Below are 17165 nucleotides of genomic sequence, written 5' to 3'. Positions count from 1 at the left end.
TGTGGAGCCTGACCGAGCCAGGCACTGCTGATGTGGCCACCAGTAGCTGGGGCAGCTCTTGGTTTGAGCATAACTGACTTCTCTTGGCTGGTCAACCCCGGCAGCTTCAGTAAGGTAACCAGTACCCACGTGGAGCTCTGCCCTACAGGCCCCACATGCTGAGTAGTTCAGCAACCCCTTGATTGTGGACAGAGACAGACAGTTTCAAAGCATAATGGCCAGTCAGTTCACCATGAAACCTGCTGTCCAGACAAGTACAGGACCCAGAATGGGAGCACCAAGAGGCAGTCCTTGGCAGGAGCAGGGCTAGTGTTTCTGAGTGTGGCCTGGACTGGGGTCTTGGCTGTTTCCTGTGCTTGCTTTCCCTTGGATGTTTTCTAGTGTCCAGGGATGATACCCCACAGCCCCATCCTGGGAAACTGTGTGCTTCTGGAATCACGTTCCTAACACCACCCTGTCTCTTCCTGCCAGCAGCCTCAGTGGAGAAGGTCTGATACAGACATCAGCTTACCTGGTTTCCTTGTCCTTTTCCAAGAAATGGACTAACAAAAAAACTAATTTCAAGTCAAGATCTGCTCATAAAATTATATCAGTCCCAAAGGAGAGTTCTTTTAAACAGCCCTGGGATCTCCATGTGAATCATTGTGAGTTCCCATTCAGGAAAACATGCATGCGATGTGATGATCGCTCTTGGCTTAAGACCAGGGCTCAGGACACCTGATTCCAGTCTTGCTTCTGCTCCTAACTAGCCATGGGGCTTTGGCCATCCTTTACCCACCCTGAGGACAAAGATCAAATTAACCAGGAGTAAGAAGAGCCACTTTTATTTGAGAATTGACTAGGTGCCAGGCACTTGCTAAGCATTCAAGGTGCCTTATCTCCTGTAATCCTGAAAATAACCCTGAGATAAAGAGGCTATCCCCAGGAAACTGAGACTCAGGTTAAGGAACTTGACAAAGTCACAGAGCTAAGACACAGCAGAGCTCAGAGCCTGCTTTCTTCGCTGATGGCCTCTGCTGTCTCTTGGCTCTGAATCATGTTGAAAACCACAAAACCCTGAGTACATGTCAGGCGGGAGTAGTTATCATAAGAAAGCACAGCACCCTCTCAGCATTTGTTCATTCATTCAGCTGCCTGATTGCTTAATAACTCTTGTGTGATCTGGAGTTTTACCTTTTGAACGTTTGGGCATCCACTCAAGCTTAATAAGGCATCCAGTCCCGGCAGTGAGTGTATGGAGTTTTAACAGGAGGCAAAACATTTGGCCCCTCTTTTTGAAGTTAAGATCTCCAGCCATTCCTCCCCCAGCATGGTGAGTGGATTGAAGACTAGCACACAAATCTCTCAAATACTAGCGTGCCAGGTGGGTGTGTTTTGGAGCTCGGGTGGAGTTGGAACTCAGTTGTCTCTGTCTCAGTCTACACCCCGCCCAAAGTTGTAAAGATTCCCCAGCTCTGAGCAGCCATCTATTCCCTTCATAAGGCAGCTCCAGATGAAATGGAAGCTTTAAGGTATTAGATATACAGTCAGAAAAGGAAAGGCATGCCGTGCTCCTGGCTTGTCCTCTGTCCTCTGCATGTCCTCTTTCACCATCTCCCAGAGTTTGCTCAAGCTCATGTCCATTGAGTCGGTGATGCCATCCAACCATCTCATCCTCTGTCGTCCTCTTCTTTTGCCTTCAATCTTTCCCAGCATCAGGGTCTTTTCCAGTGAGTCAGTTCTTTGCATCAGGTGGCCAAAATATTGGAGCTTCAGCTTCAGCATCAGTCCTTCCAATGAATATGCAGGGTGTATTTCCTTTAGGATTAACTCATTTGCTCTCCTTGCTGTCCAAGGGACTCTTAAGAGTATTCTCCAGCACCACAGTTTGAAGGCATCAATCCTTCGGTGCTCAGCCTTTTTTATTGTCCAGCTCTCACATCTGTACATGACTACTGGAAAAACCATAGCTTTTTTTCCCCCACAGCCAGTCCCTCTCATCAGGAAGCTTGCACAAGCCTCTTGTCCTCATCCATCAGAGGGCAGACAGAATGAAAACCACAATCACAGAAAACTAACCAAACTGATCACATGGACCACAGCCTTGCCTAACTCAATGAAACTATGAGCCATGCCGTGTAGGGCCACCCAAGATGGATGGGTCATGGTGGAGAGTTCTGACAAAACGTGGTCCACTAGAGAAGGGAATGGCAAACCACTTCAGTATTCTTGCCTTGAGAACCCCATGAACAGTATGAAAAGGGGAGCTATATCAAGGGTCCCCATTTGGGTGGCCCCAAGTGCAGCCTGCTTTGTACCCGTGGTATGACCTTAACCAACCGCTCACCCCTTCTTCTTTTCACCTCTAAATGCAAAGGGAGCTGAAGAAAGGGAAGAAAGGAGTCTTGTCTGTCTGTCTGCTTCAGATAAAGGAGGAGGGCCATTCACTTGCTGCCGTGCTAAGTTTGGGACTTTGTGCCCAGTAGGGGGGACTCAGTGAGGAGACATCGCATTTCATCCCCAGGCTCTGCCTGGCACTTTGTGTGAGTAAGTTCTTTTCCTCCTGAAGTCAGAGGGCCCATCCTGCCAATTTTATGGGGTCCTTCCTGTGCACCCAGCCCTGTGCTAGACACTGGGCTACAGCAGCTCCCAGTCAAGGGCAGATTTCTCAGGCTTCCTTCACGGGGAACAGATCTGTCCTCAGAAGCTCAGAGGAGAAGGGCATGCTCCTTCATAGACAGTAGTTTGTCTACTCCTGTGACACGCGGACCAAGATCTCCATTTCACCAGGGAGGAGACCGAGGGGCTTTCCCAGTATTATATGGGCAGTAGGTTGGAAACTCAGATCTCAAACCCAGGTGCCCTGACTCCAAAGCCCCTCTTCCTTGCCTGCTTTCCATTCCCCAGTTGGGACTTAAGACAGACAGAGTCCTCCCCAGTCAGGCACAACTTGGGGTTCAGGCTATAGCAGTGGACAGAACAGAGCCCTAGATTGCCTGGACAGTCCACTCCAGTAGCAGACAGCCCATAAACAGAGATAGAGTGGAGAGGCATCTTGACTTCATACTCGTGGCTCCATGGAATCTTCTGACTGGCATCACCAGCTGCCCAGCCTGGGAGCTAAGAGCCAGTATAATTAAAACCCCACAGGGAGGTAGGGACAGCCACCCAGGTCCTGGGCTAAGTGGTCAAAACAGCTGTCTTAGAAATCTGGAGAGGCAACCTGGTGTCCCCTGCTTCATGCAGGCTTCAGGCATGGTGCCTGTGCGGCTCCAGCCCCAGGAGAGGGGAGCTTTCTGGACCCAGGGGTTGGGGGTGGGGCTCCAGGCATCAGCTCCTCGGGGAGGCAGCTGTCCCTGAGAGTTACTGGAATCCTGCATGGGACTCTGCCCTCTGTCCGCGTCAGATGACTGTGAACAAGGTATGGGTCTGAACTCAGTGTAAACCACACAGGTTATTACACTGTTAGCACTTTGAAAAAAAAAAAAATGATCAGAGATGGGCATTGACTCAGAAGGGTGATGGGAGACAAGTGTCCTTGGAGCTCAGGGTGGTGCCACTCTGAGCGTTCTGGGTCACAGCCTGCAGGGTGTGTGCGCCTTTCTATTTGGGGATTCCCCCCCACGGAGCACGCAGCTGTTCGCTTCCTTTCCTCCCGCCCCTTTCTCCTGCAGGGAGGGCTGGACCCTGTTCCAGACGCCCTGCCAGGCAGAGGCCTTGCCTTCAGCCTGGCCTCTCCATGAGGGCAGTACACTGCTGGCCTGGCAGGATACCACTGGGCTCTGCATCCGGGTCCCGCCTGGGTAGCACCGTCCAGCACAGCGGTGACCGGAAAATCCACCACAGTCCATGCTCAGGGGAGGCTCCTGAAAGGGGCAGGTCTACTTGGCAGCTGGCACTCACTGGCACTGCCTATTTCTTAACTTCCAGGAGCCCACACTGGCCGTGGCTGCATTCCTGTCTAGCCCCTGGCCCCAGCTTTCTTGACGTCAGGCCTGAGGTGACAGGTGTCTGGAACTTGAGCTCCCTGGGGTGGGGGCAGGATGGACAGTGTTGGACCCCAGGTCAGGGAGACAGGAGAGCCCACTAGGGTATGTACAGGCTGGCATGGGGCAGCCCTGGTTCACAGGCGCTGGGCACATCAAACTCTGGGTTGGCCTGTGCAGGATGGAGCCTCTTACTTTCATTGAAAATACCCAGCTGGAGAACTCAGCGTGGCTCAGATTGTGGAGATGCATGTCATAAGCTGCCCCTGGCGTGCCCAGTTCTAGACCTGGGGACAGGAAGCATGAACTTTTAAGGTTTGGCCTACAGATTTTAATGTCTGCAGTTGACGTATAATAATTTGTCAAAACCCTGCCTTCTGCCCCTTGGCCTTTCCTTTCTGCTCATCATCTCCCTCCTCCTCCCATCACCAGATCACCAAACCCCAAAGTAACAAAATTAGAAAGGCAGGCAGGAGCCCAGGGTGAATTTGGCCACCAAGGACCCAGACCCAAGACCCACATGTAGCTGGTGCCACCCCTCCCTCCCTCCTGCCCCTATCCCTCTGCACCAACCTACCTTTGTCTGCATCCCTCTGGGGCTGCAGGGCACAGTCCCTCTCCTGATCCCCATCCAGAGCTCTTCTCCAGGCCCATTGCTCCCCAAGGCAGTCAGCTGGCAGGTGCTTTCATGACGCTGAGACCTGACTCCATCCTCGACATACACTGAATGCTTAGTGAGCAGTGGCTGCCTTCCCTTTTGGCTAGAAGATCCCTCAGAAAGTCTCCAGGTCACCCTCTTTGTTGAACACAAGAGGCCCTGAACACACAAAAGACGAAGAGGTGTCCTTCATGGGGCCAGATAGTGAGTTCATCATAATTTCTGGAAAGTGCTTGCCTCTTGGCCTTGTGCTGGGAATAGAAGCGACCAGGGTCATTTGCAGGAAATCTTTTGTTCCCTGGCTTAATTCACATCTGCAGATGCCAGCTGAGCCCTGTCACAAGACTAGGCAGTCTGGGGGTACAGAGATGAGGAGGAAGCCCCAACCTTCCTTTCATGGAACCCACAGAGCACCTGCCAACAGATGGGCAGTAATAACAACTGTCATTAGTGAAGGTTAAACAGGGCATTTGAGACTACTGCATGCCTTACCCAGTTCAGAAATGGTCACCTAGCTTGTCTGATGGTTGAAATCTTGAAACTTTTCAGCTCTGAAAATGTTGCCTGCTACTAGGCCTATGTATGCCCCTGCAGTGTGAGGAAGGCAATTTGGAAATAACCTCTGTGCCTTGGGGTAGATGCCTGTGTGGTAGGTCAGGGCTAGGCAAACTCCCACCCATGGATGAAATGCGGCCCACAGCCTGTTTTTCTAAATAAAGTTTTATTGGCACAAGCCACACCCATTCATTAACATATTGTCCACTCTAGAGTTTCAGCAGGGAGTACATGGCCTGCAAAGTCTAAGATAGTTACTCTTCGAGCCTTACAGAAAGTTTTACAGCCCCTAATCTAAGTCACTGGGCTTTGGATCGTTTTTCCCAAGGCCGTAGTTTCCTCTCATAAGTCTGTGCCACTTGAGGGACTACCACAGATTTTGACACCTCTCCAGGAGTTCTGCTTCCTCTCCTGAGCCACAGCTCTCCCATTACCATCCAGGCAGACCTTTTACAAATAGACAGAGCTGGTCATTCCTTGGTGCAACCACCCCTGACAGTGGTTTCCCATTGCAAATATCTTCCCATCCACCCCCTTCCCAGGGTGGCAAAGCTCTCTGTGAGCCACAGGTGTCCCCCTGGCTTGCTGTACACCAAGCACACTGGCCACCTGCCTGTCCCTGGAACATGCTGTGAGCTTCCCCCCAGGACCTCTGTCCTCCTGCCTGGAGCATTCTGCACCCGTCCTCCTGAACACTCTGTCACATCACTCCCCTTCGGTCCTCTGAAGGATCCTACTCACACTCTGTTCTTGTTCTTGCTCTTTGTGTACTGTCTGTACTTGAATTCCAGCTCCTTTGGAGTCTGGTTCTGCACTCCTCTACCCAGTGTGTGCTTATTCTGAGAGGGTCTCTGTTCTGGGTCCCCTAAACAGCCCTGCTTTGTACAGTTAGAAGCCTCCCTTTCTATAGTGAACAGATGCTCCATGCCACTCTCTTTTTCTAGAATAAGCTTGAGACACTAAAGTTGTCCAGTGTTATGGCTGCCTGCATGACACCATCAGAAAATCTCAGCATTGTCTTGCCTCTTTTTCTTTCTCCTTTAAGTCAAGCCTTTGGACTTTAGAACAATGAACTTGGCCAATATAAAATATCTCCAGGAAGCCAGCCCCCAGACACCAACATCCAACGTCTGCTTTCTGAATATATGGCTTCAAAGAGCTAAGAGTACAGTAGCCGAGTGCTGTCCATCCTATTATTTTTAAGCCACGTGACAGCTAAGGAACTTAAAGAATGCCTTGCCCTTTCCTGTACTTAAATCTGACAGAATTACTTTATTGGCAGCATTTTAACAAACAAAAATCTCTTGTGTTTTTGCCAATAATTCAGCTTCAGTTTTCCAAGTGAGAAAAAGGTAATTATGAATGATGACAAGGAGACAGTTTTGAAGTTTCTGTTAATAATACATTCAGAATTGTTAACACTTTCAGTCTTCCCCTGGCCCAGTCAGTGCAGCTTCTTACAGTAAGGTGGACCAGAAAGGAAGCACTCTGTAGGAATGGTGCCTTAACCATCAGCACCCAGGCCACTACCTGTTAAAGCCTCACCACCACCATTAGCACCCCCACCAACACCACCTCCACCAAACACCAACACCTTCACCTCCACCAAACACCAACACTACCATCTCCACCAAACACCAAGACCACCAACACCACCTCCACCAAACACCAACACCACCTCATTTACCAGCACCAATACCACCTCCATCACCAACACCATCACATTCACACACACACACACACACACACACACACACACACACACACAGAGGCAGGGGAAATTTTTCAGGCTGTCTGACATATTCTCTGGTGCCATAACAGACACTTTCCACACACAGTGAAAGAAAAGAATAGTTTCAGGTTGTCATTATTCTCAATACGTAAAACTGCTCTTATTGCTGTGCGCCTTGGAACTCTGGAACATCAGCACATGTCTGCGGCTGAAAGTCAGTAAAGATTCATTAGGAGAAAGGCCAATACCTCTGAGTGCTACACCTTTAAGAAAGATAAGTTTGGATGAGAGATCTTCCACTTCATAAAAGCCTTTACTGAGGATTTCCTTCCAATGGCAAATTCTTGTTGCATTTATGATCTGGTTGACAAGAGTTAGCCTTGCACACAGCTGTTCAGGAATGCCGCCAATGAGTAAAGGCAGGTCTGCCTCGAACGGCAAATGCTGCTGAGTAACTGTGTTACAGACTATTTTAGGACCACCAAGAAAGTGTTTGCGTTTTCAAGAGTGGAAAGACAGAGACTTATGTATTTGATATGAGCACCTTGCCAGACCCTACACTCACGTTCCATCTCTAAGCTCACATGATTCTGATAACAGATTGGTGAGCGGCCTCACTCTCCCCATCTGGGTTGCAGAGCACTGCAGACATACCAGAGGCCACAGACTTGTACACTCAAACAAGCTTAATTTTATGCTCTATGAATTTTGCCTCATTTTGAGAAAAAGAGGACCTAAATCATTTCACAGTGTATACTTATAGTAAATCATCACATTGTGTGCTTTAAAAAAATTCTAATTGTACAACCTCAAGAATTAGAACTTTATTGTCGAGCATACCTCAATAAATCTGGAAAAAAAGAGGACCTAAAGCATGTGGAGGGTCTGTGCACTGACCCGAAACTCATCATCCCATGTTCCCTCCCAGCCTCTGCTTTTATGACATCAGAGCTAAAACAGCCTGACTCGAAGATCTCTTCATTGAACTGCGTACATCTGCAGGCAGTTTGTGTATTTTAGAGCCAGGAGTTGGTGCCCAGCCACTAAAATGTGCTTATTCGGTAAGCATGTGACCTCCAGAATACACCAGATGAGTCAGGTGTCTCTGGATTCTTCCCGTGCCTACACAGCTGTCGAGTTTCCCATGCAGGAAAATTCCTTCCTGCCATGGTCTAAAGCCTGTCTCCATCTTATTTAGCCCATTGTTGGGGCAGAGGCAGAACTGAAGTCCCCTTCTGCTTACGCTTCAAGACCTGCCTTCAACCTTGTCAAATCCATCCTGGTACTTGAAAGCGACTCCATCTTTATCTTCTCCCCCAAGTAGTCATCTTTGTCCCCCTGATGATGCTACTTGGGGAGGTGTTTGGAGGAGTCCAGGGCAGGGTTTCTTCCAGTGGAAAGAGGCCAACCTGGGAGTCAGAGAAACTGAACTGGTCCATGGGCACATCTCTTCCTGGCTCTGCACCTCATGAACCCTCATGTGAAAGGGAGGGGGTTGGCCAGGCATTAAGGGCCCAGCAGTCCTGACAGTGTAGGAGTGCAAGGCTCGGACTCGAGAAACACTTGGTCAATGATGGACTATTTGGAGGCTTCTTAGGGGGTGGTACAGGATGAATTATGAGCCCCTTAAATCCATATGCCTCTGTGAGTTTGAGGCCATTCTTAGAACTACCAATTTTCCCACCTGGTATGCCTGCACTACATAAAGGGAGAACACAGTTCTAGAAAATCCCCATCTGTGGGGGCTGCTGTTGAGATCACTCAGGTTGGGATGGCTGAGGGTTGCAGAAAGGGTGGTGGAGCCCAGAGTGGTGGGTGGTGGCAAGCAGCACCACTGGCTGTCAGGTCAGTGTCATCAGTGCCAGGCTGCTCATCTCCTTCCACTCTCAGCCTCATGTCCAGATCCTAGAGGATGTGACTTCATCTGCCAGAGAGCAAGCTGAGGCCCACACTGGAGGGCACTGTGGCAGCCTGGGGACCAGGGCCTGGGGAGTGACATCAGTGACAATAAGTGCTTCTGATGTGTACTCCTCAAGGATACTGTGAGGCACCCAGGGCAAGCAAACTGTGTACTCATTCTGCAGAAGAAATCGAGGCTCAGAGAAGGGGAGTGACTTGCCCATAGTCACACAGCAGATGGAGGTGGTAAGACTTCCATCAGGTCTGCTGGTGCCACTCCAGGGCTTGCTCCTCCAGCCCAGCCTGTCTCTGCCAAGCATGAAGCCTGCCAGCTCAGGGCAAGCCCGGGTGAGATTCTGGCTCCAAACCACCTCTTAGCAGAGATTCATTCCTGAGACAAACTGACTCCTCTAGAAGCCAATCAGCATTCAGGATTCCCTGCCATTCCCATCCACCCCGGGATTCTCCACAGCCTCAGGTCTTTATAGTTCTGAAAAGTCTTTCTGCTGAAAGTCCTGTTTGTGCTACAGAAATGTCAGTTTTAGTTTGTGGGGATTTAGTTCACCTCCTCTCTCTTCCTGCAAACCCTGTCCTCGTCCTGCCGCATCTTCCCTTATTCTATTCTGGGGCTGCCTCGCCCAGGCCCCACCATGTCATCTCTGTTCTGAGCAAGTCTACTGGGAACACTCTTGTCTCAAAGGCCTTGAAATCCAAGCTCGTTGGCCAGCATGAGGTTCCTGGCAACTCACTGGAAGCATATGTAACAGCACATGGAAGCTGTTGACGGTGGGTGGGTAGTCTTGTGAGAGAGCGAGCCTGAGAGAAGCAAAAGCAGACCGGCCTTGCTGAGCCACAGGGGGCGCTAGTGAGGGAGGAAGGGGAGACTGCACCACCACAGGCGATTTCCAGCTTTGAGATGCTTTTGCTCAGGGCCTCTGGAGGGAAAAAAATGGTCTCTCTTGGACACGTACACCCTCCTACATTCTTAGTCAAAACGGATAGTGTATATTTTTGCTGGCCTTTTGTAGGTGTTCTTGTTAAACCACCAGCTACAGTGTCCAAAATTAAGTGTTTATAGCAGCCTGCCAGACTTCCTTAGAATGAGTTATATACATATATATATGTGTATATATATATATGAAATAGTAATATACACATATATATGAAATATTCTTTCTTCTATTTATGCCTGTTTTCTGAGCCCAGACTGTACTCTTATAACCTAGACCTTTTTCCAAGATTTTGTTGCCTTTTTCTTTTTTTTGCCATTCCAGACTAAAATGTAGAAAGGGAAGAATTGCCATATGTCATTGTTCAGACAGAACAGAAATAATGTTGACTTCAGAGCTGAAGTTGGCCCCTATCAGAAGGGTTGCCTTTGTTTTCTCATTATTTAGGGGGTGGGGAAGGCATCACATGCTTTGAAATGCATTTTAATGAATGTTTATCAGGTCGTGAGGATCACATTGGTGGCTTTGTCTACCCGATTATGAAATGGGACTCTGCTGGTCCTGGTGGATGGAGATAAAGTCATTCCTTTCTAAAAGACGCCAGGGCACCATCCCTCACTTGCCCTTCCCCCCTCCACACCACAGGCCTCTGGGGGTCTAGTGCTAGTGTTAGCCCCTAGCTAGCTGTGGATCATGAGCAGATCATAACCCATTCTGTTTCATGTAAACAGGGAAGGTTGAGATGTGGTCTCTGGCAATCCTGCAGATGGCTACTGATTCCCTTATTGTTAAAAAAATAAAGCCCTCCCAGTGAGAGGGCGGGGTCACGGGTAGTACAAGGCCCACCTGGAGGAAGTAGGGGCTGCCTGGCAACTGGGTCCACAGCTTGCTGTACGGAGTCCACAAAGACTGGAAAATGGCCATAGGTAAAGCTATTTAGAAGGGTTTGGAAGTTTGGTGGGGACCTGCTGCCCCCAACATGACGCTGAGAAGGGAAGTCATTCCAGGGTAGCAAGCTCTCTGTGGCACTTGATCAGAAGGGTGGCCACCTATTTCAGTCAAGCACCCCAGCCCAGACAGGCTGACCTCAGTGGCGGCAGCACCCAGGTGTCCAGGTGACCCAGCCATGATGTCAGCGTGGCACCAGCAGCAGGGAAAGCCAGGCCGATTTCTCGCAATAGAGATGAGTAAGCAGTCATGGGATCCTGATGGAGGAGACACTGAACTTGCAATAGATCGCCACGCTTCCCAGAGGCCTGGTGAGAGCAGATGCTGGTGTAGCCTGGCTAAGTACGTCTGTCCACACAGCCAACTTCCTTCAGCTTATTTAGGCTTGGCTGGGGATGTGGCCATCGAGCCAGGTTACTTTAGGCCAACCATTGAAAGCTCTCCCTATAAAATCTGAAAATGCAAAGCTGCAGCCATTAGCAAAGTGGAACTGAGTGGGGAATAGTGGCTTGGCAGCACTCAGTGAGTGCCTGAAAATTTGGGGGCACATACTCTCATTTCAGAGAGTTGGAGGCCCCTTTCCTTGCCAGTGGTTCCCACTATTAACTTTAGCATCTGGTGGTTGTGGCCTACCTTCCCTACCTCTTGCTCCTTTAATCCCAAAAGGATAATGGCCAATCCACAGTTAAATGAAATACCTTGAAACCTACAGCGTGAGCCAGGAAGTCCAGGCCCTTGCAACTCACAGCCCCTGCCCTCCCTACTTTCCTTCCCATCCCCCCAACCCCATCCTTCCCCAACCTGGTCCTATGCAGACTTCCCTGGCATTCAACTTCCATTGATTCCAAGACATTAAGAGCGTCATGTTGGGCATAGCTATTGCCAGCTCGGACTCCCAGCAGGGGATCCTATGTAAAGCCCACACTGAGTCATTCCTTACTGATCCATTTTAGACATTTCTATTTTCGATATATTGGATTTCCTTTTAAGTCTTCGGGCAAAAATATAAGAGACCAAATTTCAGTCTTAAACACAGTAGCTTGTCTGCAGCCCTTAACTTATTGAATGAATGGCCAGGAAGACACGAAACAGCTAGCTGGGTGCTAGGTCATTTGCGTTCATTGGCCATGCATTCATTCAGCTGCTACTGTTTACTGAGCACCTGCCGTGGGTCACGTCCATAGTAAGCACTCCTGAGTGGAGTGGAGGGCCTCTCGTGTGCCTCCTGCAGCCCACCCCAGCCCCTTCCCGCCCACCCCTGCTAGTCAGGCCTCATTAATCTGGTGATAGAGCTACCCCCGAAAGTGTCTTTGTTGGGGTTGCAGACTTCTTAAGAAGAAAGGCAGAGAAGTAAGCAAGTCCCCTCTCTCAGAGAGGGGGAGCCCACCCTGCAGGGATGGGGTGGTTGGCGTCCTGCTGTGGGGGAATGAAGACTGTGAGTCCAGAGGTAGCTGAGCGGTGGAGGCAGGCCCTGCATCTGCGGGCGCCCCTGGGGCCCTCTGGCCATGCTGCCCATCCCTGGGTCTCAGGGCCCCCGTCTTCAAAGGACAGGGTTGGATTCCCAGAGCACTTCCATATCTGCCCTCTCTAATGCCAGCCAGCAATTAATGAGGGTCCACTAAATGTCAGAGATTGTGTCCCATTTCCCATAATAGTCTGAGCAGCATCATGAGATGAGAACTAAAAGGACACTGATTATATAAACAAACTCAGGACTCAGAGATTCTGTGTTGAGGCCAATGCATTGTCATGTCTGCCTTGACACCGGGGCTCTAGGCCATCCTGCCCCACCCATGCTCTAGGCTGGTGGTTATCAACTTGGCGGTCCACTGAGAATTAGCCAGGGAGCTGTGACAGAGCTTGGGGGCCTGGGCCTCAGCCTGGAGGAGACAGTGGTGGTAGAGCCAGGAAGCTGGGGGTTTCGAGGTGAATCCGATGGGCAGCAAGGCCCTGGATGTGCAGCCCCAGGGGACCTCTTTTGACGTCCACTCTGCTGTGAGAGTCATAACTACTGTCACGCTAGCGGGTGGCCCACACACACACACCTTGGCCCTCCAGTGAGCCAAATGTGAGGGCATGTCTCAGGACCATCACTGGATGCCCCGGTGAGCCTGCCAAGTCAGAAAGAGGTTTCTTCATGGGAAAGGGCTTCAGGGGAAATGGAGCTGCGAGCATTGGCGTTTAGGTGGTTTCCACAGAATCCTGTGCTCCACCCCCTTCACTTTCACATGCAGGTCATGGTCACTCACAGGTCAGCTGTGGATGACCGTATGAGCCTTAAATGAGTAAGAAATACCGCATTACTAAGTGCTTTGCTGTATTCCTGGAGGCTAGACTTTTATAAATGGTAGGCAGCTCCCCCAAGTGCACATCACAGAGTAGGGCCATTCCCTGTTGCTTCCTATTGCCCCAACCTGATGATGCATCTGCACACAGGCATTTCTTATTTAGATAGCTGCATATTTGGGGGGAGGGATTACAGTGAAAGTGTTAGTCGTTCAGTTGTGTCCAACTCTTTGCGACCCCATGGACTGCAGCCCGTCAGGCTTCTCTGTCCATGGGAATCTCCAGGAGAATACTGGAGTGGGTAGCCATTTCCTTCTCCAGGGGATCTTCCCAACCCAGAGATTGAACCCACATCTCCTGCATTGCAAGCAGATTCTTTACCATCTGAGCCACCTGGGAAGCTTTATACATTTGAGGGGGGATTACAAGTCATTCCCGTTAAAAACGATCGATATTTTTAAAAATACAGAGACTAGACTAAATGGAGTTGCCAGTCACCCTCGAGAGATGAGCACTCCACAGAGTTGCACGCATGCTCTTCCAGTGTGTGTCCTTGGAAGTGTTTGTGTATGCATGTGTACAGATGCACAGAGCCTTGCTACAGTGACTGTTTTGCACGTTGTTATTCTCCAAAGAGTGTCTCTCAGACAGCTGCCCAAAAGAACATGCCAGGTCTACTTCATTCCTCCAAAGCCTGTGCTGTAGCCAGTTTTCTCACTGGAGCCTGATGCATGTAACCCAAGACAGGGAAACAACCTAAAAATGTTCAGTATGTATGTTCAGTGTGTACCTCATGGTTTGATTTTTAAAAATCAGGCTATCCATAAACAGGTGTGAATTGCAACTTGCTTAGCAATTTCTTCTTTGCCCTCCAACATCTGCCCGAAAACTCCTCCAAAAGGGCAGAGAAAATCCTATGCGTGACTTTCTGTACTGTTTGGTGCAGACAGCATAATGCTTCATTTGAAATCTAACAAGATAGGCTAAATGAAACAGCAACCAAAAAAGCATCATGGTTCTAAAAATAGACTGTATTATATAGTTTGCACAACTCTTTCTAAAACTGTTACAGAGGCAGCATAATGCTTTATCTGAAATCCAGCAAGATAGGCTAAATGAAACAACAAAAAAGCATCATGGTTCTAAAAATAGACTATATTGTATAGTTTTCACAACTGTAAGTCTTGAAACTGACACATCTGTTTTATCTTATAAATTTCCTGTCCAATAGCATTAATGTGCCAAGCCTTTATAAACACTCTCTCTCTTTCTTTCTTTCTCTCCTCTTCCTTCCGTCTCCTCTTTTCTCTCCCAGGCACAGGGAACCACTAAGCGGAGACAGGAAGGAGAAGATTTCCAGCTTTCAGGCATGGGCGACGAGGGTTACCCTAATCAAATCAAGAGACCATGCCTTGAGGATGTCACCCTTTCGATGGGCCCGGGTGCCCATCCCAGCACAGCCTGTGCACAGCTGCAAGTTCCTGCGTTACCCATGAACCCTAGTTCTACAGCAATGGCAGCCCCTGGCCATCCGTTACTACTGGACAATAGCCCCAGGAACGGCAGTGTCATGGGCCCACCATTTGCAGGGCCACCAACAGCAGAAATGGGAGTGAAAGGCCCCTCTATTCCTTACTATGACAAAACCAACAGCGCACCGGCTGTGGATCAGGAACTTCAAGATCTGCTGGAGGAGCTCACAGAAATTCAAGAATCTTCTCAGAGTGAGCTCGATCTTGAGAAAATCCTGGGGACCAAGCCGGAAGAACCGCTGGTCTTACAACACCACCCACCGGCAACCTTAGGCGCGACTGCCAAGCCCACAGTTCAGATGCCACGCTTGGAGAGCCTCAGTTCCAGCAAGGACTTTGCTTCCAGTTGCAGCCTGGACACTGGGGTGTCGCTTCAGATCCCACCCTCCTCTGCGGGGTTCAGCTATGCAATTACGCCTGCCAGTAAGCAGATGGCCTCCCCAAGTTCCTCGACTGGGCAGGCCAAGAATCAGGCCCAGGTGACACTCTCAGCTGCCCTGCCGCCACTCCCAGTGTCTCAGTGGCATCATGCCCACCAGCTGAAAGCACTGGCGGCCAGCAAGCAGGGCTCCAGTAAGAAGCAGCTGGACCCCACCACCAGTTGGTCTGGCCTGCCTTCTCCTGGCCTCTCCCCACCTTACCAGCCAGTGCCTGTGGTCTCACCACAGCCGCTGCCGCCCTTCAGCCCTCAGGGGCTCATGGTGTCCTGTATGTCATCGAGCAGCCTGCCGGGGACCACCCTCCAGGGCTCTCCCAATACCTTACTGTCCAGCCTGGCACCCAGCAGCAGCACCGTCCTTGGGCCAGCCAGGCCCTATGCGCCAGAGAAGTTCCCTAGCCCCACGCTCCAGCAGCCGCCACCATTCAGCACGCAGACCTCCATCCTTGCCAACCTGATGTCCTCTACCGTCAAACACCCTCAGGGGCACCTGATGTCTGCTCTGCCCACCAGCAACACGGGGCCCTTAACCCCCTATCGCCCAGAGACACTGTCCAGCCCAAGCCTGCCCCAGCAGTCCTTCACTGCACAGTGCCCCCTGATCCAGGGCCTCACCACCTCCGCTCATCCGCTCTGCCAGCCACAGCCACCAGCCAGTGCTATCTACAAGCCCAAAACCCTGAGCATGATCATGCAGCAGGACCTGAGCAGCCCCAGCCCAGGAGCCTCAGAGCCCTTTCCTTTCGGCCACACCAAGCCCTTGTCACATTTCATGTCTGAGCCAGGCCCCCAGAAGATGCCATCAGTGCCCACCACATCTCGGCAGCCTGCCTTGCTCCACTACCTGCAGCAGCCCACACCACCACCGGCCTCTTCTGCCACGGCCTCATCCACGGCCACCTTGCAGCTGCAGCAGCAGCCGGATCTTTCTTCATTCCTCCTGCAGCACGTGACACAGCAACCACAGCGCTTTCAGCGGTCTCTGGCCTTGGGGGATTCCATGCCTTCTCTGCCCAGACAGGTAAGCCGATCTCATCTCTGGTTTTGTCCCTTGGTTTTGGAAATAAGAATTGTGTTTCATGCTATTGAGAGCCGGCTTTGGAGGCAAATTCAGGCTCTAGCTCTTTAGAGACTGGGCTTGACTCTGAAAAAGTCTATTTAAGTTGGCTTATTCTGCACAGTCAAAGCACAATATTAAGGAGGCCAAGGTTATAGTCTCACTTTCTGTGCAGGTCACTTAGCTTCCCTGGGAGAAAACTGCACCCAGAGGTGCTGCCAGGGGAAGGAACCAGGGCAGACAGGTCAGAATTGCACAGATCCACTTCCCCTGAACTGGGCCATGAGGCACGTTCCCTCACCCAGGACCAGTGAAGACTTCATAGGATGCAAGGAAATTGCTCTAAGCACTTGAATCTTGTCCCTGCTGGCATAAAGCTGCAAACTGGGCCTTCTAGAAGCGCCACAGTGAATGTCTGCTGGGCAGTGTGCTGTTTGTTGACCCCTGCACCAGATGCTGAGGCAGGTCCTAAATGAAAAGGTTGGAGATGTGTCAAGTAGTTATTCTTACATCCCCATTTTACAGATGAAGAAACTGAGGCTCAGAGCATTGAAACAACTTGCCCAGAGTCACACAGTTAGCAAGGGGCAGAGCAGGAACTTGAAGGCAGGCGGTCTTGCCCCAGAGCCCGTGCTTTTCTCAATACCCCTATGACTTCTCTTTCTTCTCCTGTGGTCTTTTCAATTACTCACTTCACCTACTTCTCACCAGGTGATATCTATCACAGTTTCCATTTTTCATGCTCTGATCTTTGTCTGTATTAGTTATCTATGGCCATGTAACAAATTGGCCTGAAACAACCACTTTTAAGCAGCACACGTGTACTATTTAATACTTCACAGTTTCTGTGGGCTGGGGATCCTGGCACGGCTTAGCAGGCCTTCTGGCCCCATGTCTCTCACAAGGCTGCGGTCATCTCAGGGCTCAACTGGGGAGGACTGGCTTCAAAACTCACTGCTGTGGTTGTTGGCAGGAAACAGTTCCTTATGGGTTGTTGGACTGAGGCCTCTGTTCTTCATGAGCTGTTGGCCCGAGGCCTCTCTTGATTCCTTGCCACATGGGCCTCTTCACAGAGCTTCTCCTAACATGATAGCCAGCTTCATCAGAGTGAGCAAGAGAGAATATGCCAGCAAGAGAGAATATG

General features: G+C 50.4%; 1 protein-coding gene across 5 annotated transcripts in view; it reads left to right on the top strand.

The window, feature by feature from the left end:
• MAMLD1 (mastermind like domain containing 1) overlaps positions 1-17165 on the top strand; it is a 119715-nt gene that overhangs the window by 67622 nt on the left and 34928 nt on the right. For all 5 annotated transcript variants that reach the window (XM_027533165.1, XM_027533168.1, XM_027533167.1 and 2 more), the window contains one exon: positions 14309-15985. In XM_027533165.1, coding sequence (XP_027388966.1) covers positions 14309-15985 — 1677 coding nt within the window. The remainder of the gene's footprint in view (positions 1-14308; positions 15986-17165) is intronic.

Source organism: Bos indicus x Bos taurus, chromosome X, assembly GCF_003369695.1.
Source record: "Bos indicus x Bos taurus breed Angus x Brahman F1 hybrid chromosome X, Bos_hybrid_MaternalHap_v2.0, whole genome shotgun sequence".
NCBI lineage: Eukaryota > Metazoa > Chordata > Mammalia > Artiodactyla > Bovidae > Bos > Bos indicus x Bos taurus.
This window is presented reverse-complemented; position numbering and strand designations above follow the sequence as displayed.